The 26,955-nt window shown below is 38.6% G+C and overlaps 1 protein-coding gene across 7 annotated transcripts in view; it reads left to right on the plus strand.

The window, feature by feature from the left end:
- The window catches only part of ulk4 (unc-51 like kinase 4), an 80,155-nt gene that overhangs the window by 19,501 nt on the left and 33,699 nt on the right, over nt 1-26,955 (plus strand). For all 7 annotated transcript variants that reach the window (XR_006404540.1, XR_006404541.1, XM_044359642.1 and 4 more), the window contains exons 19-27: nt 532-615; nt 12,642-12,803; nt 13,533-13,718; nt 15,379-15,506; nt 21,673-21,806; nt 22,008-22,129; nt 22,410-22,466; nt 22,822-22,873; nt 23,506-23,600. Coding sequence is in view for 5 of the 7 variants with exons in the window: in XM_044359642.1 (XP_044215577.1) it covers nt 532-615; nt 12,642-12,803; nt 13,533-13,718; nt 15,379-15,506; nt 21,673-21,806; nt 22,008-22,129; nt 22,410-22,466; nt 22,822-22,873; nt 23,506-23,600 (1,020 nt within the window). In the remaining 2 variants the exon portion in view is untranslated. The remainder of the gene's footprint in view (nt 1-531; nt 616-12,641; nt 12,804-13,532; nt 13,719-15,378; nt 15,507-21,672; nt 21,807-22,007; nt 22,130-22,409; nt 22,467-22,821; nt 22,874-23,505; nt 23,601-26,955) is intronic.

A 26,955-nucleotide genomic window follows, 5' to 3' on the forward strand; every position in this document is an offset into this window, starting at 1 on the left:
TGTGTTTTCCTGCAATGACCAGCCAAAAACATCTAACATGAAAGAAGTCCATTAGGCCAGCCCTTATTAGAGTATGATGTATTTTTCATTTTAAAAGTAATGTATACATTCTTTTTTTCCCTACCCTTTATTATGTAAAAATGGGAGTGAGATAGTACATAGATGAGCAAAATCAAAGAAAACATTATTTATAATTCTCATACATACTATATTTCTTAGTAAAATCAATATTTAGAAGGAAAAAAAAGCTCAGCTGGATTATAATAGTTATGGAAGCATGTTTATGTAAAGATGTCGTATCCAAGTAATCAAGATGTCATGGCTTCTACGCTCCCTTCTCCCCTCCCCGACTTGGCCCTTTCTTGCCCTTTTCCTTACTCCTCTCTACTTGCATCTCCTCCACATTATCTCTTTGCCTTTCTCTGACTCCCACTCTACTCCTCCACTGCCCCCGCCCCCATCCGTACCCCCTCCTCATCTCTCCTCTCTCCTCTCACCCTTTCTCCCTGTCTTTCTATGCCTCTCTATCAGGAGGAGAAGAGAGGCTCCCCAGAGGGACTGTGGTTCGTTCCCGCTGCCGCCTACACTGGCTTAATGAGGAGCCTGCGGGAAGGGGTGAGTGTCTCTGTGTATGTCTGCGTGTGTCTGTTTTTGTGTCTGTGCCTGTGTAGCTGTGACTAAGTCTCTCTCACACTGTGTGTGTGTGTGTGTGTGTGTTTTGTGTGTGTGAGAGAGTGAGAGCGTGTGGCAGGGGATCCCTGTGAACAGTAATGATGAGGCAGCTGTGGGGGCCTAAAGCGTTGTTTGCCAGCTGCAAGTCAAGGGCATGCAGAGCAGTCACACACACACACGCTCGCGCACACACACACAAGCACACACACACACTCTTACCTGCATCAAACACAACCCTTTACTGCTCAGCAGCCTGACCTCAGCAGCAATTAGGACCCTCCAGACACACACATACAGTAGATGGCACAGGCAGAAATATAGGTAGACCGTTCTTTTTTTGCTGGCTTTCTTGCCTTCTTTTTCACTTTCTTTCTTTTTCCTGCTCTTCTAATCTCTTTTTCTGTTTAATTATGCTTCTCCTTATATTTTAGTCTTTCACAAAAAAGGAGATGAATTATGACTTTGGTTGGTATAAAAGTGTAACAAAATGACACATGTCTCCAGTGATAAAGCTATGTCCTAAAGTGTTTTGTATGAAATATACAGGTAATGTATTTAAGTTGGCATCATGCTACTGATAAATAGAGATGAAACTGGTCTTATTATAGAAGATATTATAGTGTTCTATGTCGTGTTGTTTTGTGGTGTGCCACTGGAGCTGAATGAGGAAACATTTGGTGGATGGTAAGATTGATGGATACAGTAGGAAGAGAAGGAGATGGATGGATGTTGTTTTGTCTCTCAGAGGTAGAAGGGGTCTTACTGTGGTGGCCCACTATAGCAGAATGAATATAGATGAAACTCTGGTCTGCACAGTTGTCAGCTAGTACCTACTGTTGCTTCATTACCACTGGGAGTGTAGTGGGGGGTAGATGAACAGAAGAGGGGTGTGTGTGACAGGAGCAGAGAGAGGGGTTGAGGGGACGAGAGAGGAGGTTGACTTATTTATCATTATTGAGCTGTGAGAGTATGCTGACGGAAACACACGCACACGCACACGCGCACACGCACACACACACACACACACACACACACACACACACACACACACACACACACACACAGCCTTAGGGACCAGACACTCATCCTCAGACCCAACTTGCCTCCCTCTCTTTCCATCTCTCCCTCTCACCCTCCTCTCCTCTCCCTCCACCGTCTCTCTCTCTCTCTCCCTGACTGGCTGTTTTTCCCGTGGATGTACATGTATACTGCATTTGCTATTATATTACAGAGCTGTCTAAATAGTCTAACTTTGTCTCATGGGAATTACATTTCCTGGAGTTAACAAGGTGGTCACACTATACCATAGCTTACTATAGTTAGTTGCACTATATATACAGCTGTACATAGTTACTTGTCATATAGTTGTACTGTTGAGACATAACTCTATCCTTCCTATTGCAGAAATGCCATACTGTATGTTTGTGGAACATTTTAGGAATACAGAAAAACTTGAAGTCATTCTCAGGGCACGCCAGCATTTAACACAATCAAATCATTGCATTGCATTGCAATGGAATCACTGCAATCATTGAATTTTGTCCCTGAGATAAAGTAAATCTGTGCAAAGCTTTTGAGTAGAGTTGAACTTTGGTCAACTTTGACACCCAAATTTGCGTTGCTGACCAATTGCAGACAGTCTTTAAAGACCAAAATAGAGAACGCTATCGTGTGCCACACCATCCAAGGAGTCGATAATACACATACATGTATGCAGCGCCTCTGCTGTACAACAGCCTACAGTGCAAGTGAAAGTTAGAGTGTGTCATTGTGAAAAATTATTTGGGCACACCAAGCGAGCCACTCTGAATTCTGACCTCCTTGTTGGCAAAATACATGGGTCTGCTTAAGTCCGCCTCTAACTCTTTAGTAGCAGCTAACAGCTTCTCATTTTTAGCTGGCGCTGACTGCTGCTTTCACCAGTTAAATCAGCTGCTCTCCAGTGGATCTTGTTAATTTCAGGAGTTGCATTCTCCAGTTAAACTTTCATTCATATCATATCAATAATGTAAACTGATCAACTTAATCCCTTTGAACCAGGACCTTTGGTGTTTGGATTAAGTATCTTGTGAAAAAGGTCAGAAGGCTGCACCTGCTATCTTAATGTGCCAGATACATATTAAATCAACATTACATATCTTCTGTTGCTATGTAATTATAAGTATTGGACTGGTATCGACAGATATCCAATATCAGTGGACTGGGATTGGGATCAGGGCCAGAAAAACTTGATGGGGACATATTAGTGACAGTTTTTACTCAATAAGCAAAACACCAGATATATCTACTTCAATATTACTGTATGGGAAACCTGTAAAGTTTTTGCCAGAGGTTGGATTATTTTCTTCATCAAAAGTAAACAAAGTAAATCTTTAGAAATGCAAAGTTGACAAAGTACAGTTTCCACTGACATATTCAAGGATTTTGAAAGACAGTGATGGGATATATCAAGGGATAACCATCCTCACGCTGTTTCTGAACAACTTGATTTGATGAGTTTTACATTTAATAAACTCTTGCGTTGTATTAGTGTGACATGGTTCCACTCTGTCACTTTGTGATGAATCTCAGCTACATATTGTAAGTTATCAGGTCTCATTCACTTTTGTTGAAGCAAGAGGTTTAGTTTGTTGCCACAACTGACTTTTTTACTTTAAATGCTAATAATGCATATTTCTAAATCTGAACAATGTATAATCCTTATTTATGCCAAAGAATACGAGTTGGTGTTTTTAACTTAGCTTTCACAAAGACAGTCTGTTGTGACAGCTGTGCACCAAAAATGTCTGTGCAAAATGATCAATCAAGTTCCTTCCCTGATTAGCATCAATTTAGGGTCTGTCTCAGTCCATTTTATCTAAAAAGACACAAATAAAATAGTGTCTTAAATTTACCTTAGCATATTGTCTGTCCTCAAATATTAACATTTCAGATTTTCAGTACAATATATAAAAAAGATAAGTTTCACTGCTACTAATATTTTACATTTGTCGCATTGCTGTGCATATAAAATAAATGGTAGGTTAGTATGGAATCAGTGTTGATTAGTTTATGCATAGATTAAGTCCAATAAAACACCACTACAAACAGTTCTTGGTTTACTTAGACATCATTCTTGGCTTGTATTTGCTAGTTTCATGGTATGTTCAATTAATTGTTTGAACACTTGCAGTTTAACCACAGTATGCCGTTTGCAGATATCTTCTGGTGCTAATGTAATGAGTTTTCTCCTCTATGGTTTTCTCTCAGTCAAATAAGAAACTTTTGGACCACAAATTAGTATTTTTCAGTGAATAAATATGTTTATGCTGCAGTCTACACAATAAGAGAATTACAATTACTGTTCTTATTTTCATTGCTGCCTTACAGAAACTTAGCAGTATGTATGTTACTCTATTTTCATCATTGATAGTGTCGTCTATAGGTGGGATTTGAAATAGCAGGCATTAATCTCTCCTAAACATCAGTTACTGTTAACAAGGTTCGAGTCATTTCTTTCATGCTGACAACAGATGTATGATTTGACTCTTCTAATCACAAACTGAGCATCCTGTGTTGGATGAAGTAATGAGATGAAAGTTCTATTTTGCGCTTTTTAAAAAATGGGTGAATCCCATCAGGGTGAGGAGGTGCCAGTAGGGAGAGAAAAGAAGAGGGACTCAGGCTGTGATCTGTCTGGGTAATCGAGCCATAGGTTACACAGAGTTGAACATCTGGTTTGAAAGACGGCAGAGATAGAGCTACTCATCCCTGACTGCAAGAGAGGAGCATGAGAGAAAGAGACTGACAGAAAGAGAGGGGAGGGGGCAGGCAGACAATGACTGAATATTCTTCGCAAATTGTGTCAAAAAGCCTAAAAGCCTAGCCTGCAGCCTAAAGCTGCTAGTACTGCCAATCCCATTGAGAACCAACAGCACATTCTGTTGTATTCTGTTTTTGAGCTACTTTTATCAAATTCTTTCATTTGCTGGTCCAACAAAAGAAAACAATGTCTGTCCATTTAAACTGTGAGATGCCCAGCAGCCACTCCCAGCTCACAAATTCACAGAAGCTGATTTCATCTTCATGGCAGAAAAGAGCGAACGGCTGATGTAAATGACTGGCTGGTGAAGAAATATGAATATCTAGCAAACCAGAGAGCCTGATATTTTTATCTGCATTTGTTTTATCACTTCCAGTATTTACTTTTGTGCATTGATGGAAGGAAGCCAGTACAGCGGAGCTGAGTATTACCAAGAGATTCAGTGCATGAATGACTGGCACCTGCATTACAACAGTGAGTTGTTACTGTACAGTGTTTCACAGCTTCAACAGAGTCAAACTGCTAGTCAACATTGTTTTTTTGTTGTTTTTTTTAAAACCATGACCATTATCATCCCCAAATTTTAAAGAATTAGTAATTTTAACCCAAACCTAAGTCTTTCCCTAATCTTAATAAAGTACTTATTTTAATCCAAACCATCATCTGTCCCTAAACCACCTGACCAAATTATCTCCATATAGTTGTCCCATCATAAAACTATTCAACAGTGATTTGTAACGGTTTTTTGCAAGGTACAAACAAATTATCATGACAAATATTTTGTCATTTAATTTTGGAGGGCTAGTTGGGAATTATTATAATATTGACATTGCTTTGATTATTTTAGTGTTGGTCATGACAGTACTTTCCAGTATCTTGCATTGCTGTAAAGCAACTTGGCCCAAACCTGATTATTTTGACTCTAAATTTGTATTTTATTTCTATGTTTCTAAACAAGTACTTAAACTGCTTTGTAATTATCAGTGAAAGGGTGTTTGTACAAATATGTTTAAATCTCTTGGTAGTAAAGTCCTTTTAGATTGTGTAGTTCTGATAATAAAATTCCCTTTATTCACCGTACAGTCATACAGTCATATTCACCACCTCTACCACCTATGTCAGTCCCTTAAGCTCCAAGGTAGGTAACATGGCAACACTTAATTCTATCGGGAGCCTTTTCAGCTTGTAGTTGGCTGGATGGAAGACATATTTTAGACATTGATATTAGAGGTGAAATACAGAAAATGAGCAAGTGTGAAACATTTTTCAGTGAAGGGGTAGTTACTCATTGAGGGAAGGTTACAGAGAGAGAAACAAAGTTGGAGAGCAGTGGAGAAAGGTGTAAGTGACAAAGAGGTAGAAAGTACCATGTTGTGCTGGATCTACCCAGAACAAGATCTAGATTTAGTCTGTTTTGACACTTAAGACATCTAACAAATATGATCACAATTTGTCAATGTCAGTTAAACTGATGTTCATGATGCACATTTGCTTTTACTACCTCTTGTTTCCCCTCGCTCATAAACAGTGTATTTATGCCGGAGTCACCTTCTCCAGGTTTAGAGTTTCTATATTAATTAGATTTATTGTTTAGGGATTCACAACTTGCATGTAGTCTTTTGGATCAGAGGAATGCATTGATGAGAATAAAAAAAAAATGCAGTGTAGGGGAAACTGCATCAGTAGGAACACTTGGCTATGACATAGCAGCAAGAAGTGATAGTGGATGAAAGAACAGATGGGTGAGTGAAGATGGGAGTTCATAAGTGGGTGAGGTAAACAGGAACAACTAGCATTGCACCTAGGTTAAAAGTCGAGAAAATCAACTATCCTAATAAGCAGTAATAGCTACGGCTCCAGGATGTACTGTTGTCTTGCATATACTTTTGGATAACAGTATTTTGTACATGTAAAAAAGGGGAAAAGAAGATACATGAAGATAGATACAGTACAGTGCCATTTTCCATTCTGTTTAAAAACTCATTTCATTTACATGTTAAAGCAGCATTATTTTATTTTTCTACCACTTGGGTGAGGTACAATAAACTGTAAGCACAACATTAACATTATCGCCTTATAAAGTTATTGTTGGAAACATTTTAGCTCTGTTTTGGTCACTCCTGAGGAAACTATGTGGATCTTTAATGCTGCACTCTGTTCATCAGCTAGTCACTAACTTTACTGTACAGCACTTTAGCATACAGCAGGTTTTTAGAGCATTTTTGCTGAAAACTGCTGCTGGAAGCAAATTTGGTGAGAGTGGAATAGCAGGCTGAAAAACCAAAACAACGAGCTAAAAGGAGCTAAAATGCTACATAGAGCTAAGGGAAACTGCAGAGTTGGGCGATGCATATCCTTCACAATGAGCAACACCTTTCACATTACACATATTTATTTGATCCATTGTTAGTATAAAAATATTGATTAGTGTAGCTTTAAGTAAAGCTAACTAGCAGAGCAAGCTAACTTCACACTTAAATTAAAAAAACAACAGTAAGACAGAAGTATTGGATTATTTTTCTATTCAAAATCCAAAATCATTTTCTCTCAAGTGACACCTGAGCATAAATAACAAATTGGATATTTTAAACTAGAACCTATATTGTCTGATTTGATAATGCCAAGATGCATCCTTATTATTAGTTTATGGCTTCAGTTGTGTTTACAATATTTAGTTTTATGATGTATTTTTGTGTATCTGATGTTTCATTGTCTGGACATGAGGAGATTGTTTGTCTACCAATGTGCTAAATGTAAATCCAATGCCACACACTGTTTATTGCATGACAGTATCGAGATACCGCGCCAAGACCCTGTCTAATGCGCTCCAGGCAGTGTGGTTTTGATGCGTTTTCTGACCCTCCGGATCACCCCAGCCCCCTCCACTGCTGTTGAGAGTTTTCCTGATTTACAAGTAAGGCACTGGAGAAAGGGATAGAGATCGTTGTACTAGAACAAGGGCACCGAGCCAAAGAGAGCATGGTGGTTTTACCAGTGGAAAGGGGGATAGTGGGGGATGGCAGGGAGTGACAGAGAGGAAGAGAGAGAAGGATCAGTGTACTGGGAGAGGGGGAGGAGATGGCAGGGAGTCAGAGGGAGAAAGAGAGTTGTACTTGGAGAGGGGGAGTGGATGGCATGGAGTGAAAGGCAGGTTTCCAGGCCAGACTTGAGCTGCAGGAAATTATTTATGAGCCTGAACAAGATGATGCTTCTGCTGCCTATGATGAAAAATCTGTGTGTGTGTGTGTGTGTGTGTGTGTGTGTGTGTGTGTGTGTGTGTGTGTGTGTGTGTGTGTGTGTGTGTGTGTGTGTGCAGCAGAAATGATGTGTGAACAGTATTACAGTGATAGAAGCCAGGGGGCAGAAGGTAGAAATCCCCCGAACACACACACACACACACACACACACACACACACACACACATAGAGACACAGAGCAGTGGTGAGCCTATTAATGATTTATCACTATCTTCCACAAAGGAGAGGAGAACAGAGGGGGACTCTCTAAGACAGTCATCATGGGTCCTACCCTTGTGTCTCTAACATAAGATGACCACTCCACGTGCACACACACACACACACACACACACACACACACATGCACACACACACACACGCACACACACGGTCCCAGTGCAAGCTGTTGTATAACGTCGTAGTCATATACAGTTACTGCGTTGTACTGATTAGAACATTATCAAAAAATAAGAATGCCATTGTCTTTATGCACAGAAAAACGGGAGGAAGATGATGACTAATAAAACTGTGTGTCTGTCTCTCTGTTTTTCTTGTTTTTCCTTCTGTATTAGCCTCCCCTTTTTTTGGTCAGATTGTCTTTCCGTACTGCCTTTTGTCTCTGTTTAGAATATGTCTGTCTCTCTTTACCTGTCTGTATGTCTGTTTCTTTACGTCTGTCTGCTTGTTTTCTTGTTAGTTTACAACTGCTTGTCCGTCCTCTTTCTCATCTCTCTACTTGTTGCTCTTTCTGCTGTTTTCTCCACGTCTCTTCTTCTTCCCTCACGCCTCACTGTCTGTATGTAGGCCTCTTAATCAGACAGTCTGTCTCCGTCTTTCTTTGTGGATATTAGTGGTGTTAGATGTGCTTGTCTGAGGCTGATAGATGGTGTCTGTGTGGCTGCCATAGGGGCTCATTCAAAACCAGGTGCACGGGCTTCTAAAGGACTGTAATTACAGAGGGAAACCACATCAGACATGTGAACACGTGCATCGGTGCACACACAGGCATACACACAAATCCTGCATCAAGTCATGTGATGTAGTTTTGCTGTGATGTGTATCTCTTTCTACTTGAGACTCAGAGGCCAGGTGCAAACATGTTAGGATATAAAACTAATCTACTGATCGACACTTGAAGGCAGGATTTTATTGTTCCATATCTGCCTAGCCTTTTAACGCTTTTCATCTGAAAACAGAGGTTTTCCCAACTTTTTTAGCCAGAGGTTCAAAGTGCGTAAATCTTATCCGTCAGCCGTGAGCTGTAGAAAAGGGAGATTTTTTTGCCAGTAAGCCAGTTAGTCCTGTTTAAACCTGACGAAAAAGATGGAAATTCTGTTTAAATTATGTTTTGTTTTTTTTTTTGTTTTGCAATTGCCAAATTCAGGAAACCTGAAATTAAAAAAATGCATGTTTTGCCGGAAGTATTTTATCTGTCTTTAATGGTCTTTAATTAGGATAAGTATACTCAAAAATCAGGGCTGGATGTTTGAAGCGAGGATGAATGAGACTGGACATGTCATTTAATTAGATCTTCCCATGATACCTCCAGAAGACACAACTTAATGCTCTGAATCTACCTGTTAGTCCCTCACTGTTTTTTTTTTATCTACACCAGTCATAGTTAGGTTAGATTAGGAGAAGCTGTTACAGTATTTTTACAGTTAGTTACACACATTTCTCTGTACTGGGTTTACTTTTTCAGAACTTCTCACGCTGTTCTCTTAAACAACATGTAGCTCAGCCAACAGTTCATCTCTCCTCCAAAATGCACTAAAGCAACCAAAACACTTCATCCACATCTCAGGATCAATTCTTGTATAACACTCACAACATTTGTCTCCCAACAAGAAAACTTTGTCACTCATGACACAGTGACTTAAAAAGCGCTAACAAGTAGAAGCATTACAACATGTATCACTATTGTCTTTGAATAAGCTCCAATTTAAAATGTTTTTTATATTTTTGCATAAACCAAGATTGCATTACAACAAGAACAATGGCACCTCATCACTTCATGGATTGTGCTACCCTACAGTATATGTACATAAATGAATCAGAAATGCTGCAATATGTGTCAGAAGGCTTTATTTTCCTAAATTAAAGTAATTCCAGTATTGCAATACAAAATGAACATGTATAATTTCAAATGAAATTAAAGTAATTGGGAAAGCCTTTGCTAAAATTTGCCTTTAATTCTTTCAAAGTTGACTTTCTGGAGATGTGAGGTTTAAGTAGGACACTGAGTATAATATAATGAGTGTGTTTCTTAGATGAACTTGTTTCTCATACTGGGAGAAATTATAATGAGAATAACTTAGTCGCTCCTCTGTCTCCTGCTTTTCTCTCTCTGCATCATAATGATGGAGTTTCTCGCATGAGCTACTTGTTTCTCACCACATGTAAGGATATCTCTCTCACTCAATCTATCTCTCTTTCTCTTTCTCTTTCTCTCTGTCTCCCCCTCTCTCTCTCTTTCTCTGTGTAGTTCTTGGCAGGGCTACAGTCTATTAAACACATAGACAGTGGGTGCTCCCCCGTGGGCTCATTAGTGAACTGGCCCGCACGGCCTGGGGAATGCTGGAACAGACCATTCTGCTGGTTCCCAGAGGGGTGCCAGAGGATTCATTATGTTGTCGTGCTACGTAGTCCCTTGGTGTTGAATACTCAATGTGATGGCCTATATTGGATTAATAGGTTGGTTATTTAAGCTATCAGTTATGATTAGAGTTCCCATGTGGTTGGGTAGGATAGCTCTAATTTCCACAAAATGTTAAATAACCTTGGATCACAGCCTGACCATGGATATATTGTTAAATGTCAGAAGTACATAGGCATCCACAGCAGAATCAAGATTTTTTTCAACAGTAAAAGGTTCATTTTGTTTTAGACATAAGATTTCTGCAGGACAGTTGCAATATTCTTGCTTGGGGGGAATGTTTTTGTGAAAACTTTAACGCCTGAAAGAAAACAGTGGCTGTAGTCAGCTTGAATTCATGTCTGTTATAAAAGATTGCAATGGTGACAAGTTTTCATGGAGGTAAAAGTCTATAAAAAGCATCTATTGAAACTTTTCAAACCATTCCTGAAGCATAATCTACATAATCCACATCTGATGCCCATCTATATATCCAGTATATTGCAAAAAGTGTTGGAGCTTCTGAGGAGCAGAATAACAAGAAACACAAAGTGTATTAAGCCATATTATGCCAAAAACAATGATTGTTTGAAACATACTGCGCACACAGATGGACGGCACCATTGGGTTCCACTATAAATGGCATGAATTCAAGCTGACTACAGCTGCAGTTGTTTGAGAAGGAACAAACTGAAACTAACAGCTACCAAAACAAACTAACAGCCACCTTTCAAACTTATAGAGAGTGAGCTTTATTTTAAAAACACTGATTTTGAGCATCACTTCAATTGGTAGATTTTGGCTTGATTTAAGTCTCTCACGTCTTAAATGTTGTACACTGCATATATACGCAAATGTGTGGATAGTCAGTGCAGTTTTGTGTGAAATAAGCAACAATTTAGTGTAATAATGACATTATCTGTCACTTGCACCACTTCTTAGAATTACCATGATAAAATGCCATGGTGAAATTATTTTTATAGCTGTTATTACGAACCTTCACAACTAAATATAGTTAACTTTATGAATAGGCTCTATTGTATCTCATATCTAGGGAGAGTAGTGTTTAAGTGATGTAACACAGTGAAACACATTAATAACCTGACAGAGACAGTCACTTCTGTTCTACTTCCTGTCTTTCTCCACAATGACTTTCTTGGAAAAACTCATTTCCTCAGCCGCAGAGATTTTATTAGCCTGGCCCCATTGTCTGAACACAAACAACTCTTCTCTACTCAGGCAAAGGTGTGTGGGCACATACAGTATACTCATAAGCATTCACACACAAACACTTGCACGCTAACTCATACTCAAACATGTACACACACGCTCACAACCTTTCTTCTCTTTTTGTGTGGAGGTGATGTTGGGAGCTAATCTAATTGTCAGTTTGTGATTGCGTTAGTTCTTTGTAGTTCTTTGTTCATTTCTGCCTTTTGCCGTATGACATTTTTTCAGTAATAGAGTTTTGAGTTTGTCACTTAACAATGAAACTGAAAATGTGTTGCTCACAATGGCATTACATTTTATACAAGGAACAAATAATATTTCGACATAGAGCGTTATGATGTGCTCCGTTATTAGGATACATGTGCACATTCACACACCAGTATGAAATCTTAACATATATTAGTACAAATACAAATATAGACGCCCATCACTTGGATCTTCTCGTTTTTCGTATTTGTTCTGTCCCTGTGGGTGCACCCTAAAGGCTTTACAGCACATACTTATGTACAACAGTACCATCTCTCTGAATGTTTCTCGATGCGTGTTTCTGCTTGGTATTCTCTGTCCTTGTACATTTAAAGACTGTGCAAAGGAGGCCGGTGTCATAGTGTTTATGTTTAGTACTTTGGATTCAAACTGTATTTAATAGGATTTTTTTACTAACTCATGGTCCCATATCCACCTGCAGGATGGTTCTTTAATGAACTCTATAAATATTTGTTGGACCAGGAAAATAGAGAATCAATTTTCAAATAGTTTGATTATTTTTATAACAAAACGTCTGTAAGTACGTGGACAGTGTCCTTGTTGTATTGTATTGTTATAGCTGTAGTTGGTACAATCTTATCTGAATGGACTATATCACTACCATAGCCATCTGTATAGTGTAATGTGGTGAGACACTACAAATGGTTCATTTATTTGAGAGATGCTCTTTCTCTGCTATTGAGAAATGTCTGCGAGAAATCTTTTCCAGATCTAGTTGTCAATCACAACTTAAATCGCCTGGTTAGTCATTGCACCACAGCAAATATAAATGATTCAAAGGTGTTTGTTTGTCTTACAGGATGATTCAATAGTTCATCATATGGCTGCAAAAGCCATCGAGAACATCTCTGCCACTGTCTCTGGCCCCTCCCACCCCCTGGTTACCACAGAGATAGGCTCCGCCCTGTGGTACCAGTTCACTCACTCCACTGTGGAGGCTGTCAGAGTCGCTGCCATCTCTGTAAGTTTACATGCATTGAGCCACACACGTATACAGATGCATATGCACACACTACCATCTCTGTCGGTCCTACAAACACAGACATCAAACACACACTGTGTCTGAATTCACTCTGTATTTACTATATAGTGCGCTGCATTTACCCTATGCCATTTTATTTGAGTGTCTGAATGCTGAATGTGTAAATGTATCCACTATATGGTGCCCTCAAAAATGCCACAATGGAACAAAAAACTAGTAGCGTCCATGGCATGTACGCTACATTCTGCTAATAATCCCACAATGCAATGCTCCACATTTTACAGATGCAGAAATGACCACTGTGCGACTCTACAGCTGATGGCGATGATGTAAAATGACGATTGCTCGTTACGATTGAGTAAACTATTTAGTGTCTGTTGTATAGGGAGTAGTGAATGAGTGAATAAGAGAGTGATTTCGGACACAGCCTTAGTCAGCCAAAACATGGCGGTTAACTTAAGTAGTTGCAGTGGGTGGTATTACGAATGCATTTGTAGATCATTTGTTACTCCATGTTTATGCCATTGTATGCTTGCTCCTTTTTTAATGCACTAACAGCCTAACAGGGACTTCAAGTGCAAGATGACAGTATGAGGGAATGGGAACATACAGTCACTGATGATATATCTTCACCATGTTAACTTTGCATTTCTTTTTATCACAGTGTGGTCATGTATGTGTTTATCTGTCTGTCTCTATCGTCCCCAGTCTCTTTCTAGGTTAACCCAGGTGGTCCCAGCAGTCTTCTTGGCAGTGATTGACACATGTGGCCCTGCGGCCATCTTAGAGGGTGTGGGTGGAGCAGGGGCCAGGGTCCAGCAGCACCTGCTCACTGCTATGGCCACTGCCTTAGTCAATTCACGCATACAAACGCACCGCATCACACAGAACAGGGTAGGTGTATACTCTCATACATATATACAGATTACATATCAACTGGCCCAAGAAACCCAGATAAGTACAAACAACTATATTGTTTTAATCTTGTATTTTATTGATATTTCTACAGGAAAAATCCAGAGATTTAGGTGGCAACATCACTACTGGATAGGGGGTTTGATTTTTTTAGAGAATTGTATGTGTGAATGTCACTTATAATGAGGTTTTTACACAAGGACTAAGGGATGAAAACACTAAATAACAACGCAACACGAGGAACAAACAAAACTGGCTTCAAATTCTAAAAATCTTCACTTTGTGCTTTCTCTCTCTTTGTCTCTCTGTCTGTCTCTCTCTCTTCTGTACAGTTCATGAACTGATGCTGAACTGTGCACGAACTAATTTGTCAGAAATTACTTATTTAATTTTTTATAAGACAGCCCATCTAGTGTGTATGTGAAGTGCTAATCTTGGTATGGCAGAGGGGATAAAATTGATTTGAAGGTTTTTAACTTGGAGTCTAGCATTGGTAATTGACTCTGAACTGAATTTATTTGCATTGAGCATTTCCAATTTAACACCAGAATACAAACTTAGTACTTCAACTCTGCTCTAATTATACACTGATATGCATTCATCCCCCCCCCCCCCCTTTGCATCTCCCCCTCTCTCTCTCCCCTGGCACAAAGACAGACAGTCCAAGAGTTTGTTTAGACAGAACTCTGTCTGTTAGTGTGTGTGTGTGTTTGTGTGCATGCATGTGAGAGAAAGACTGTGTGAGTGCGTGTATACGCTCATGCACATACACTAATTTGTAGAGTGTGTCAGTATCTGGGCTAATTGGCTGAATGAACGTGCTGCAGCCTTCTACTTTAGCAAAGCATTATGGGTAGTAGGGAGGGACTTATCAGCAAGGCACACACTACTGGGCTTTGAAATTAATTAACTTGGTGCTTTGCCCCATAAACACAAATGCATGCACATTCTCTCACATTAGCTCACACACACACACACACACATACACACAAACACACACACACACTCACACACATAGTCAGTAGTGTATGGTGTTGGTGATAATGATAATGGTAATGAATGTTGGCCAGTCAAATTTTTTCCAACCAGTTACTGCTGCTGAGTTTATGCTGAGTGAGTGGATGTCTACAGTAGCTGTAGGCATAAAAGTTTGTGTGCGTGTGTGTGTGTGCGCGCATGTGCGTGTGTGCACATGCATATTGTGTGATAATGTGGCGTCTGAGCTGATTAAATTTTAGCCTGGTAGTTGACGCATTTTCAGTAAATTATTTTTTGAACACCTTAAGGAAAATGTTAAATTGAATATTTTCTTATTTCTTTGCACACATTATTTTGACATGTTGCAGTGATATTTTCTGATTCGTGTGCTAAACATTGCAAAAAATCTAATCTATAATTTTTTTTTCACTATAACATAAACTCAATATATAGCGCAGTGTGTACAGTTTTACTTCAACCCTTTTAATTTAATTTTAAATGATCATGTGTTACTTTGCCGTATTAATAGAAAAGCCTGTTCCATATAGCTAACTTGTATTTGAATTGCAAAGCAAATCTTGGACTGTACAACAGCAGCAACATGCACAACCTATATCTTAAAGACTTTTACTTTATTCATCTATGTGTTTGTGTTTTCTAGGATTTGGTGTTGAAGGTGCTGCGCTGTCTAGAGAGTCCATCCACAGTAACCAGAGCCAAAGCATTACTGCTACTATTGCTACTGATACAGGACAACACACACACGCTGCTATTCTGCTGTCAACACAGGTAAATATACACTCACCCATACACATGCACTCACACACAGACAACGTCTTGTCTCTCAGTGGTATGTGATCAAACAGACTCTAAATAATGTTATATTATATTAGTGCAAAATAGATTCTTATAATTAACATTTGCATGTGGTAGCTCCACTGTTAATGTTAATGCCGAATTATGTGTCTGTGTAGATCACCACAAGAGCATATAAATGGAAAGTGGAGTCTTCTTGAAATGTGCATTTTGCTCCCAACCAGATTATTATATATAAATAAATTTGTTTTATCTGACTGACTGAACAACAGCTAAAAAGTAGCTCACATTTAGTCACTTACTGTGACCAAGAATGGTTGTATGAAAATTGACCCATCTCATTTGTGTGAGATATACAGAGATTCATATACAGCTCTTAGAGTTAGCTGAACTGAGTTTAAAACACTGTGAGAAGACAAACAATAAGTTTTGGCTTTAACTGTGTGCTCTTCAGTAGAAAGTAACACTCTGTGTGACCCCAAGCAGCAAAGAAGCAGCTCTGGAACAGATAATAAATCAGATGTGATAAAACAGACTAGAGATCAGTGGTTAACTATGGAATATGCTGCAAGTTTCAACTATAATTTCCTTTTATTCATTAAAGAGTTATTAACTGTGCTGTAACACAGTAATACCTCATGGATCCTGCTTGAGGGTGATGTGTCTGTTTAAAAGTTTTCTCACCACACAACATAGTGCACCCTCCTACTGACTGACTGTACTGAGATTTGGACCAATGAAGCTTACTCATAACTCCACTCAGTCTGTCAGACCACTGGCTAATTAGTTTCTCTGGAATGTAGCTGCCCATGTTCACACATAGGCAGAACTGTCGGAGAACAAACAAGAAGCATTTGTGAATTCCATTTCAGGGTGGGATTTCCATTTAATTATTTAGCTGTAGCTTTCAGAGTGTGCTCATACCCAGCTACACCATAGTTCAAACTACATTCCCTCTTCACTATACAGTGTGGAGGGGCAAATCCAAAACTGTGCTCTAAATTTGTTTGGAATGTAATATTGTTCACTGAAAAGACATCGACCACCACTACCACTCTACATGGTTATATAGTAATTGTATTATATATAGTAATTATACAATGTCTGCAGTGCCAAGCCAATACCAAACAGCCGGTGGTGCTGCCTGCTGGTCCAAGAGTTGTTCTAGATGGCTATCTGTGTTTTATTGATTGCTGGGGAGAGGAGATAGCACACATTCAATTCAAGAGAAAAATGGAAACATAACATTAGAGAAGGTGAAGGTAGTGTGCAGTACAAGACCACGACCACAGTACGTCCAAGACTTGTTTGCTTGTGAAAGCGTCTTGTGTCCACACTAGAGATTTCAGGTTGTTTTCGTTTTAAAATCTTTGTCCACACTTAAAAGGCAGAACAGCAGGGAAAATGCTTCAACTCTTCATCGTCCCCCTTTTTCAGTTGGCAAACTAGATAAGTTTGTACCATAGCCAGCATCTGAGTGAGACAGTACAGCCTGGTTACTCAGTTAAAGCTCTGTTTGGTCCTCCTTGCTCTCTGTGGCAAGGCAAGTTTATTTGTATAGCACATTTCATAAAAAAAAACAAATGCCAATTTTGAATTAAAAAGGAAATTAAAAAGTTAAGAACAGAGACATAGATACACGCTAAGTAATAGGCAAGAAGTACAGATTACAGTGCTGTAATAATTTCAAAGTTGCCCTAAATGCAACAAAGGAAATCAAATTGCAGTAGAGAAACCATCAATTAAAGGCACAGTTTTAACAGTTTTTAAGTTGGATTGTAGCTAAAAGCCACCACACCCTGTTTGGTTCTGACTGACTGGGTTTATATTCTTCAAGGAGATCAGAAATATATTTTTATATAAATTTTAATTAGATAAACTACTATATCAACTAGCAACAGCACTTTCAAATCTATACTATAAATAACTGTCAGCCAGCGTAAAGATTTAAGAACTGGAGTCTGTTTTGGTTATCAAATAATTGAACAAGCATAAAATTGTGATTTGATCGCGTATCATAAATATTACCTGTGAACAGGGTAATCAGTATTTTCTGCACTGTTGCATCGCTGAACATAAGCAGAGGTTAATTACACTTGGACTGTATGATCAGACATTTAAAATGAATAATCACAGAGAGAGTCAGAGGCAATAGAAAGTTGACCTTTTAACTGTACTGCCACACAGCAGCTGTTAATGTTTGAGCGGGCTTATATTATTGTTTTTCAAAAGTCTGATCTCCCCTGTCCACCCTGAAATGCAAGACTGGCAGACTTATTCACTCTGGAGGGCGTTTTAGAAGAGCTTCAGGTTAAGGTGTGGAAAAACAGCAGCTTAATGAAGACAGAAAGCCACAACTAGAGAGCAAAAACTCAAGTTTCACATTTAACTGGCTTAGTGTAGACATGTTATACAATAAACTGAATTAAAGATTTATTGGATCATTAAGCCAGCAAAATTGGTCAAGCATGCTTTTGTGGAGTGATTTATTTAGCAGACGTTTCCCATTCTGATACAAGTACTCCAAGATATTCAACACAGTTATCTGTTATTTAAAGCAAACTGCTTTGAGATTGGAGGCTTCCTTCATAAAAATGCTGCCTGAGGTTGTTGGCAAGGCAGTTGTACTCTGCGTAACCTCTGCGTTAACTAGTATTGCAGCCGTGGGAATGATAATATAAATGTATGTACCCTGGACATTCAGTTTGTACTGCTGTATGTTGTAACTTTATTGGAACTTCAAATGGTTCATTAGCTGGTTGTCCTGTGTTTCACCCCACACTAACTTGCAATGCAGCTGTGAATGTGCATAGCCCATATGATGAGATGCATATGCATGATATATTTATACACAGCCAGTTCCCCTGGTAATTTATGACCAGTTGGTATTTCAGTTTGAAAAAGATGCCCTAGATTACTGACAGATGGATCCTTATAACTGTCTCTTCTTGCTGTCTCTTCTCTCTCTCTCTCTCCCTTTCTCTTTTCTCTCGTTAAGTTTTTCTTTTTTATTGAACTGCCTCTCTCTTGCTCTCTCCTCTCTTTCTCTCTCTCAGTCTCAGACTTTCTCCATTATCTCTCTGATGTTTTACACATGTGAATTGCCAAATTGACTTTTCCATTAAAGAGTAATGTTAAGGTTATTTGGAGTTAGGTTTGTTGATACAATCAATGATTCAGATTTTTCATGATTGTTTTTATTCACCAAAAATGTTGCCAATTACATTTGACTCAAATAACCACAAAAGAGCTCCTTGGCAGTGTCTGAGGAACTCTCCTGCTTCAGCATCAATGTGATTTTATATTTTGCCAAGAAATACAAATCATTTAATGTATTAATTGATTTAAGTTTAATCATAAGCTGTGTCCCAATTCCATACTACTCAATAATTAGAATTGTAGTTTGTTCATACTTAAAACAAAAAGTGAGTATATTCAAAGATGTCATTATTCATTAAAAATTCACTTGCCTTTTGAGTGTGGCGTTGATGGACGCTATTATCCCATAATGCAACACACAAAGGAAATAAGGGAGCTTAGCACTCAGCTGGAAATAACTAAGACAAATATGCGGTGAGACAGTTTCAGAAATATCAAAAATGGGGGGTGAGAACGGGAAAACATTTTGTTTCTAAATTTTAAATTGGCCATAGCCATCTGTCTGTGCGTGTCTTTTGTCATTTTATGTTACAGTAAATGACTTTCTTGTTCACTAACTGCCTAAAAACTATACTATAAATAATAGTACACGCTGTGTACAAATCATAGTATTTTTGTGTCATAAGGTACTGCGACACAGAAATAGTCTCCAGCAGTAAATGGAAATGAAGCAGCATGATACCTCATGCCAGAGCGTCATATCTCATATTGTAACGACTTTGCTTTGTTATATTTAGTTATGAGAATAACCGAATTCATGGAAGTCTGAAAACAACCTCCTTTTACACATGACTCCAAAACAGAATTAAGATGTTTTTATTTCTCACCTTCTCTTCTCTTTTCCTCTGCCTATTTGTCTCTCTCTTAAACACACACACACACACACATGTACGCTTCACTTTCTCTCTATTTCTCTCCTCCTACTTGCTCTCCCTCTGTTCACTGTGTTAGAGCTGTCAGAGTTGACCTGCTTGTCTCTCTCCCACCGAGCACTCTGCATGATTCAACCACACACACACACACACACGTCTTTTCCTCGGTCCTGCTCTCACCCAAGCACGTTGTGTTTAATTAGCTCCTCAGTGGCGTGAAAATATCTGTGTGTGAGTGCGTGTGTGTGTGTGTGCGTGTGTTTGTGTGTGTGTGTGTGTGTGTGTGTGTGTTCACGTGTGTGTTTTTGTCTGTATGAGATAAACTTGCACAAGTCTCACTAAGGAAGTGTCAAGATTGCCATTGGGAGTAGAGTGTGATGGCTTTCAACAGACGCAGTCATACATATGCGCGCACACGCACACATGGACACACACACAAACACACACACACACATAGAGCATGCCACTTGTAGGTCAGTTGTGTTTGAGTGCTTTGTGAGTCTCCCACAGTGACTGACAGAGAGGTGGCAAGTTTATCTCTTTATTTAGCAATCTGGAAAAATGGCAGCAAGACTAACAGGAGAGCACACTAGCTGAAGTCTAGCAGGGAGACAAATGAGCAGGGAGACAGGAGCTGGCATATTGCCAGTTAGAGAGACAAACAGGTAAACAGCTACCTAGACAGATATACATATAGTGTAAAAAAAAATATGCTGCAGTATAATTGAGGGTAGTGAGGTCATCAGATAATGCTGACTTTGGTTGTTGTTGAAGATGGATGTTTGCTTGAAGCAAATATAAACAGAAGAGTCACCCCAACAACAGAATTCATACAAGTTCTGTTCACTCATACCTGGATTGACAGGTGCTTTAAAACACAAGATACAACAACAACAACAGCTAAATCCTTACTTAATAATGTCTGATAGCATTAAAATGTTGACTTCAGTAATGATTTGTGAAACAGGCATATCAAGTACGACAGTTTTACAAACAGACTGCTCATTTAGCTAGCTAGCAGCATGGCTTTTAGGTTGGCAATGTTAATTTGTCGGTCAGTTGGACGGTCCGTTGGTGCACCACATTTTTCCGAACTGAAATATCTCAACAACTATTGGATGGATTACCATGAAGTTTTGTTTATACATTCATGGTTCCCTTTCATCTAGTGCCACCAGCAGGTCAAAGCATTTATGTGAATGTGATTGTTGATTAGTTAGATCTTGGCAAGGTTGTTATTTATAATAATTTGAAACAGTAATTAAATGGTATATAGATAAATAAACCTAACTAGTAATTTGCAGGTGTGTCTTGATGGCCAAGCACAAGGTTATACTCAAAGTGAATTTTAATACAACATAACAATGGCCATGGTAATAATAATGATAATAATGATAATAATAATAATAATGATATAATTCAAGTAACAAAAGAAAATCCAGCAATTATAATGAAGGCTTCCCTGAACTGCACTGGACCCCAAATATTATAATAGTAGCTGTGCTGGATTTTGAATCACTGTAAACCTTGGCTGCTAATCTTTTATGCAACATTATGAGGAAAAATACTGAATTCATAATCCCCCACTCCCCCTGCACCATTGCCACTCTAAAGCTTAAAATCAATATTTGTTAACTAATATGACCTTTCTGCATCTCTCTGCATGTGTCTGCATTCATAATTGCTTATGCCCATGTGTGCATGGACACATATATGTGGGTGTGTTTGTGTATCAGTAATGAATATCAGTTAGCAGTGAAAACCTTTCCGCTCTGCTCTGAATTTGTGAATAGAATATTATTGATTACTGTTCAAGACATGCAGTCTGACAAGAATAAAAATGTTCTCAATCTCAAGGCCTGTCCGTCTGTCTATTTTCTTGGCCAACCTTCGTGCCTCTTTCTGCTTTATGCCTCCTGTCTAAATTGTATAGCTCATTGACTAGAAACATGCTTATGTCTGCATCATCATCTTTTATAGTTGTTTATATCACAGTAGGTGGGGGAGTATATACATTTATGCATCAGTATTTCTACATATAGAGTGGAAAAGTACATTTTTTTCTATTATGTGACATGCAATATGTGTGTGTGTCTGTTTCTGTCTAGACTTGTGATGTACCTGGAGAGAGACCTGCGCAAAGCTACTCCCCTTAGAGAGAACCCCAGTCAATCAAGATATCTGTCTCAGTGTGTGGACTTGCTGATTGTGTACCTGAGTAGCACTGCACCACTCATACTGGGTACAGAAACACAACCACAGACACATACCCAGACACATATAAACAAACAACTTTCCCTTCTTCCCTCCATATTTATATGAATTTGCAAATCAACTTAGTAGCTCAACATTCTTCTTTTTTTGTCGTTAAATGCAGATATTTTATGGTCTAGAACTATGCTGAATCACTGTCCTCTTGTCTCCGCTCCTCTTCCTTCCCCAGGGGATGTCTTATGTGCATTGAGAGGTGTGATTGGGAGGAGACACCCATCTACAGCTCAGAGCAGACAGCTTAAACACACTTTGCCTACTATGTCTGTAGTGTTGGCACTTCTTTCATCACAGGTAACTGGGGCCAAAAGGGAGTTTTCGTCATTGTTACATTTTAATGTTTTAGCATTATTGTCTGTAAGGTTATCCACATCCTTGGTCTCATAAATTACTAATACCGATCCCTGTCGTTCAGCACAGTATTGCCCATTTTGCCTCAAAAAGTAAATTCTTTAAATACGTGTCAGATTGATATACCTGGCTACAGTAAGAAGAGTGTGAGACAATAATGTTATTTGTTGTTTTTTTTTCCTTACTTGTCTGTCTGTGTGACTCACATTCTGTCATCTCACAGGTCTTTAGATCTCAAATTGTAACAGAGGAGTTTCTGGCTCAAATTGGATTGCTGCTGGTGAGTATTTGGTATTAGAGTATCATGTTTATATTTTTTTCTGTCTCCTCAAGAGAGCATTTTTTTTTACAAACTGAAGGCAAATAAATAACACAGTTTAGACTATGATGCAATAGTACATTTTGAATTTGAATTTATTAGACAAGTTAAAATATACAGTGATATCCCAACAACTTTAGGCTATTAGTCCATTAGGGTAACATAAAAAGCAGTACTCATTTTCGTTGCAGTCCTTAAATATTTAGGCAGGGAGGTAGACAGAAAAGTGTAACAGAAATACTAATTACAGAAATAATAATCTTGACAAGGGTTGCTGTAGTTTTTAATTGATATGTTCCCTCTTTCTTTCTCTCAGAATTACATCACCTCTGTAGAGTCCAACGAAACAAATCTGGCCAGCGCTGTGGGTGAGTTATTTTCTCAGTTACTACAATGTTTACACATGTTAAATAATTATTTATTATATGTCATTTTGGGACCAAACTTTGGTCATCATTTTTCATTCGATTAGGATTGGGTTTTTCTTTTTTGCATGATATTTTTCTGAATATTCATCATTAATCTGCTATTTTCCCTTAGAACTGAATTTTTATAGTCAGTGTGTTCACCTGGTTAAATAACAACAAAGTGTCAAATAGAGTATGCTGTATCTGAAAAACTGTCAAACCCATATTCTAGCAAGTTAAGTTGTGAAGGATGCACTTCAACTCACATGTCACCTTTGGATCATAACAAATATATACAGTATATTAATGCGGTAGATGAGGAGAGAGACAGATACACACACACACACAGCCTTGAAGAGACAGATGTTGGCTCGAATTTCAAATGTGTGTGCTTAAGGCAAGGAGTTCAGGGTCAGCCACAGTTCACTGCATCAGGTACAGTGCCTTGACATCCAGCTGACATCCAGCTGTCAGTGCCGGGATCAAATATGAAACTGTTCAGTTACTGGTTCGCCCGTCTACTTGTAAGCCCTGCTCTACGTTTATGGAGGAGATAATTCAGTAGAGCTGAATGATATGTGATTCCCCATTAGGTGCAGCAGTATGTGAGGAGATGATTAGGACAACTCTGTCCATTGTGGAAGTCCTGAGTCAGCACCATACTCTCATCACTCCACATCATAGTGCTGTAAGTATGCATGCAAGCAAATATACAACTGACTGAAATATGCCTGTCTGACTCACTGTCTGTCTAATCGATAATGTTTGCGTGTTTGAGGTGTAGAGAGCGGGCTTAGGTCAAGAATTATGTGTGTGTGCATGTGACTAGCTACCTGTCTTGACTGACTGTCTGCTGAGAGTTTAGTAAAGAAAATAGGACAGGTGTCGTGTGATATTCAGCAAATGTCAGTATTGTGCATTACCTCTGACAGGACTCCTGAGACAACCTGTCATCATGCTGGTATTCTGTTATGCTTCTGCAACTGTCAGATTTCCAACATACATTTTTTACTATTTTCTCATTTAGAAAAAACGTAAGTAATACTTAAGTTGCATCGCCATGGTAGAAAGCTTGCACAGAACAAGTGAGGGTTATTAAAGTTGTCAAGTGCATATAAAAAATGTGTCCAAGAATATCTCGTTTATGTGTCCATTTCACAAAGTGGCTCCTGGTTTTATATTCAGTCTGTGTCTTCCAGTCTACTAAACCTGTTTATTAGTGGTCAGAGGACAGAGGGTCAACTTGTGGCTATTAGGCAAGACACTAATCAACTATTGAACCAATAGAGTCTCATCAGATATGTGTGTGTTTGCCTGTGTGTGGCTGTGTGTACGTGCATGTGATGGGACAATGAGATTGTGTTTAATGACTATTGACGTATGGAAGTGGAGAGCAGCAGGAAGCAGACAGGATGGAGGAAAAGAAAAGAAAAGAGATGAAGAATAGAGGAAAGAAGCAAAGGGAAGGCACGCTGCTACTGATAGTCAATAACACAGGAAGACACTTTAATTACCACCAGCCAACTGAGATTAACTTTTATTGCCTGCTGGACAAGGACATACTCTTGTGTTTGAATTAGTTCACGTCTCTGAAGAGTAAAGTTTGCAGCAAGGACTCCACAACTCTTTTTTCATACCAGCTTCTTTCACATAGTGGGAAAATGTTGTTGCATTTGTTCTTAAAGTTCTTAAAGTCCAACTGAAATTAAATTGCCTTTTTTTGTCTACTACAGCATACATATCTGCTCTGTAAATCACTTGTTCCTTTCTCCCTTGAGAAAAAATCAGCAACCAAAAGGGAGAAATTTATATTTTAAATTATTTGATTTCATGATGGTGCCCCCGAGTTTTACATTATTTTGATGAATTACCATTCCATCATCTTCTAGCTGGAGTCCTTATTTTGATACAGTGATAACGTGGTGTTCTATCGTAGGCTGAGCAGACTGATAGCATCCTGTTACACAAGAACTACAGACTCTGAACAACAACCCACATTAGCTTTCCTGCTAAAGTCTCCTTCTTATCTAACTTATAAAAATGAACACACGTCTTGTCCTGCACCTTAGCTCAGTGGTTCTCAAACTTTTTCACATCAGGGACCCCTAAACTGACACAAATTAGACCGCAGTGGGTCTCCCATCTGATAAGATTTTTTGCTTTTACATGTTTTATTACAGATAAACCCTTAGAAATTTGAGAACCACTGCCTTAGCTTATTGAACGAGCCACCGAATATTCATCGGGGAAGAGTACACTGCTAAAGTCAGTTAGAAGGCTAGCTGATTATCTGCTTAGCTGCAGCACATTAAACAGCATGTAAACATACCTGAAAATGTCACTTTAGTCCCGTTAGATGCTGGTTTGGTCGTTGCTCTCCAAATCCCTGTTAGCGACACTCTGTCTGCCCATGACTTGACAGTGTGTTTACTTTGTCTCTGTTCTCGTACCGTGTAACACTAGTAGCCTGCCAGCTAATGTCAATCACACAAGCCTCTGACTGAGACAAAAAAGGAGCATTTCTGATAATTCCACAAAAATCTTTTTCTTCATTCTAATAATATAAAACTATTAACATTTAAAAATTATTTTTGAGTGCAAAGGCTGATTAAATGTGACTTCAATTGAACACTTGAGCTAAGTAAGCATTAACTGTTCAAACCATGTAATGATAGGCAAGAATTCACTAAACATCACAATTTTATTTGATGTGTTATTGAGTTTTGATATGATAAGTTTTGTTCATTACTTTTTGGATTAGGTATTTTCAAATTCAGATATAAAGGCCAAGTGTTTTTATTTTTTTTTTTATTATTTATTTGATTCTTCCATCCTTTTTTCAACTGGTTTTGCAGCAGTGATAACCAGTCAGTCTTCCAGTAAGGCCAAGATATGTTGAGAATCATTACAAACTACTGTCTGTAGTGAGCTTTTGTTAGTATGCAGCTAACAAAAGCTCATTTGTTGTTAAATGAATGATATACAGTAGCTTCACCACAGCCGGTTTATTGCCTAATCAACAATGTACACATTAAGTTTGTCAGTTTGTTTACCGTTGACAGAAGTGGAATTTCAGACAACCAGCTGTTGCCTGTGATTTGCAAATGTTAAAAAAGGTAAAATCCAAAAGTGTGTACACAGCATTGCATCTTTGCTAGTCCTATGAGAATACAGATGAAATAGCTGCAATGCAAAGCGAAGGAGAGAGGGTAGAAACAGAAAAACTGGGACTCAGAAAGTAAAAGGACATTTAACCCAAAGTTAACAGTTCAGAGAAACTGCATCAAGCCCCCCCGCGCACGCACACACACACACACACACACACATGCTTTATCCAGTCTTTTGATGGTTGTGATATTAATTTACAAATCATTTAGTGGTGGACATCGTCCTTTATTGTTTCCTGTCTCTGGCTTTCAATGTAATGACCAAACACACACTCACTCCGCATTAGTGATGTTTCTATGGTAATATTAGTAATCATGTAAATTCATGCAATACAGATTCATGCCTAAATAAGGGCTTTGACAGTTGCAGAAGTACTTTTGTGTGTGTGTGTGTGTGTGTGTGTGTGTGTGTGTGTGTGTGTGTGTGTGTGTGTGTGTGTGTGTGTGTGTGTGTGTGCGTGATCAAAGAAATCACTCAACAGTGTATTTCCATAGTAATTTGATCCTTTGTGACAGCGGTCTGTGTGGTTGATGTCCACTGAATTAATATAGCACAGTGTCTTCTGTTCAGTTTAATCTAAAAATATATCCTGTTTTCAGATTAGCAGTATATTAAGTATAGAGGAAAGGCTGAGATTACTTTTATTGATATATTTTATTCCCTTACTGACTGTGGCTGACAGAAATCTAATTTCTCCAGCTTGCACCACCTCAAATAGGAACAAAATGTTTCATGAGGGAACCAGGGACCAAATAGAACCATTGATAATTTATAAAATACATATTTAACTATGAGAAAATCTACTTGTATTATATAAACTGAATTTACATAACACCAGACTGTGATTGATTTTGTTTTACTACAGTAGGTAATCA

Source organism: Thunnus albacares, chromosome 8, assembly GCF_914725855.1.
Source record: "Thunnus albacares chromosome 8, fThuAlb1.1, whole genome shotgun sequence".
NCBI classification, from domain to species: domain Eukaryota; kingdom Metazoa; phylum Chordata; class Actinopteri; order Scombriformes; family Scombridae; genus Thunnus; species Thunnus albacares.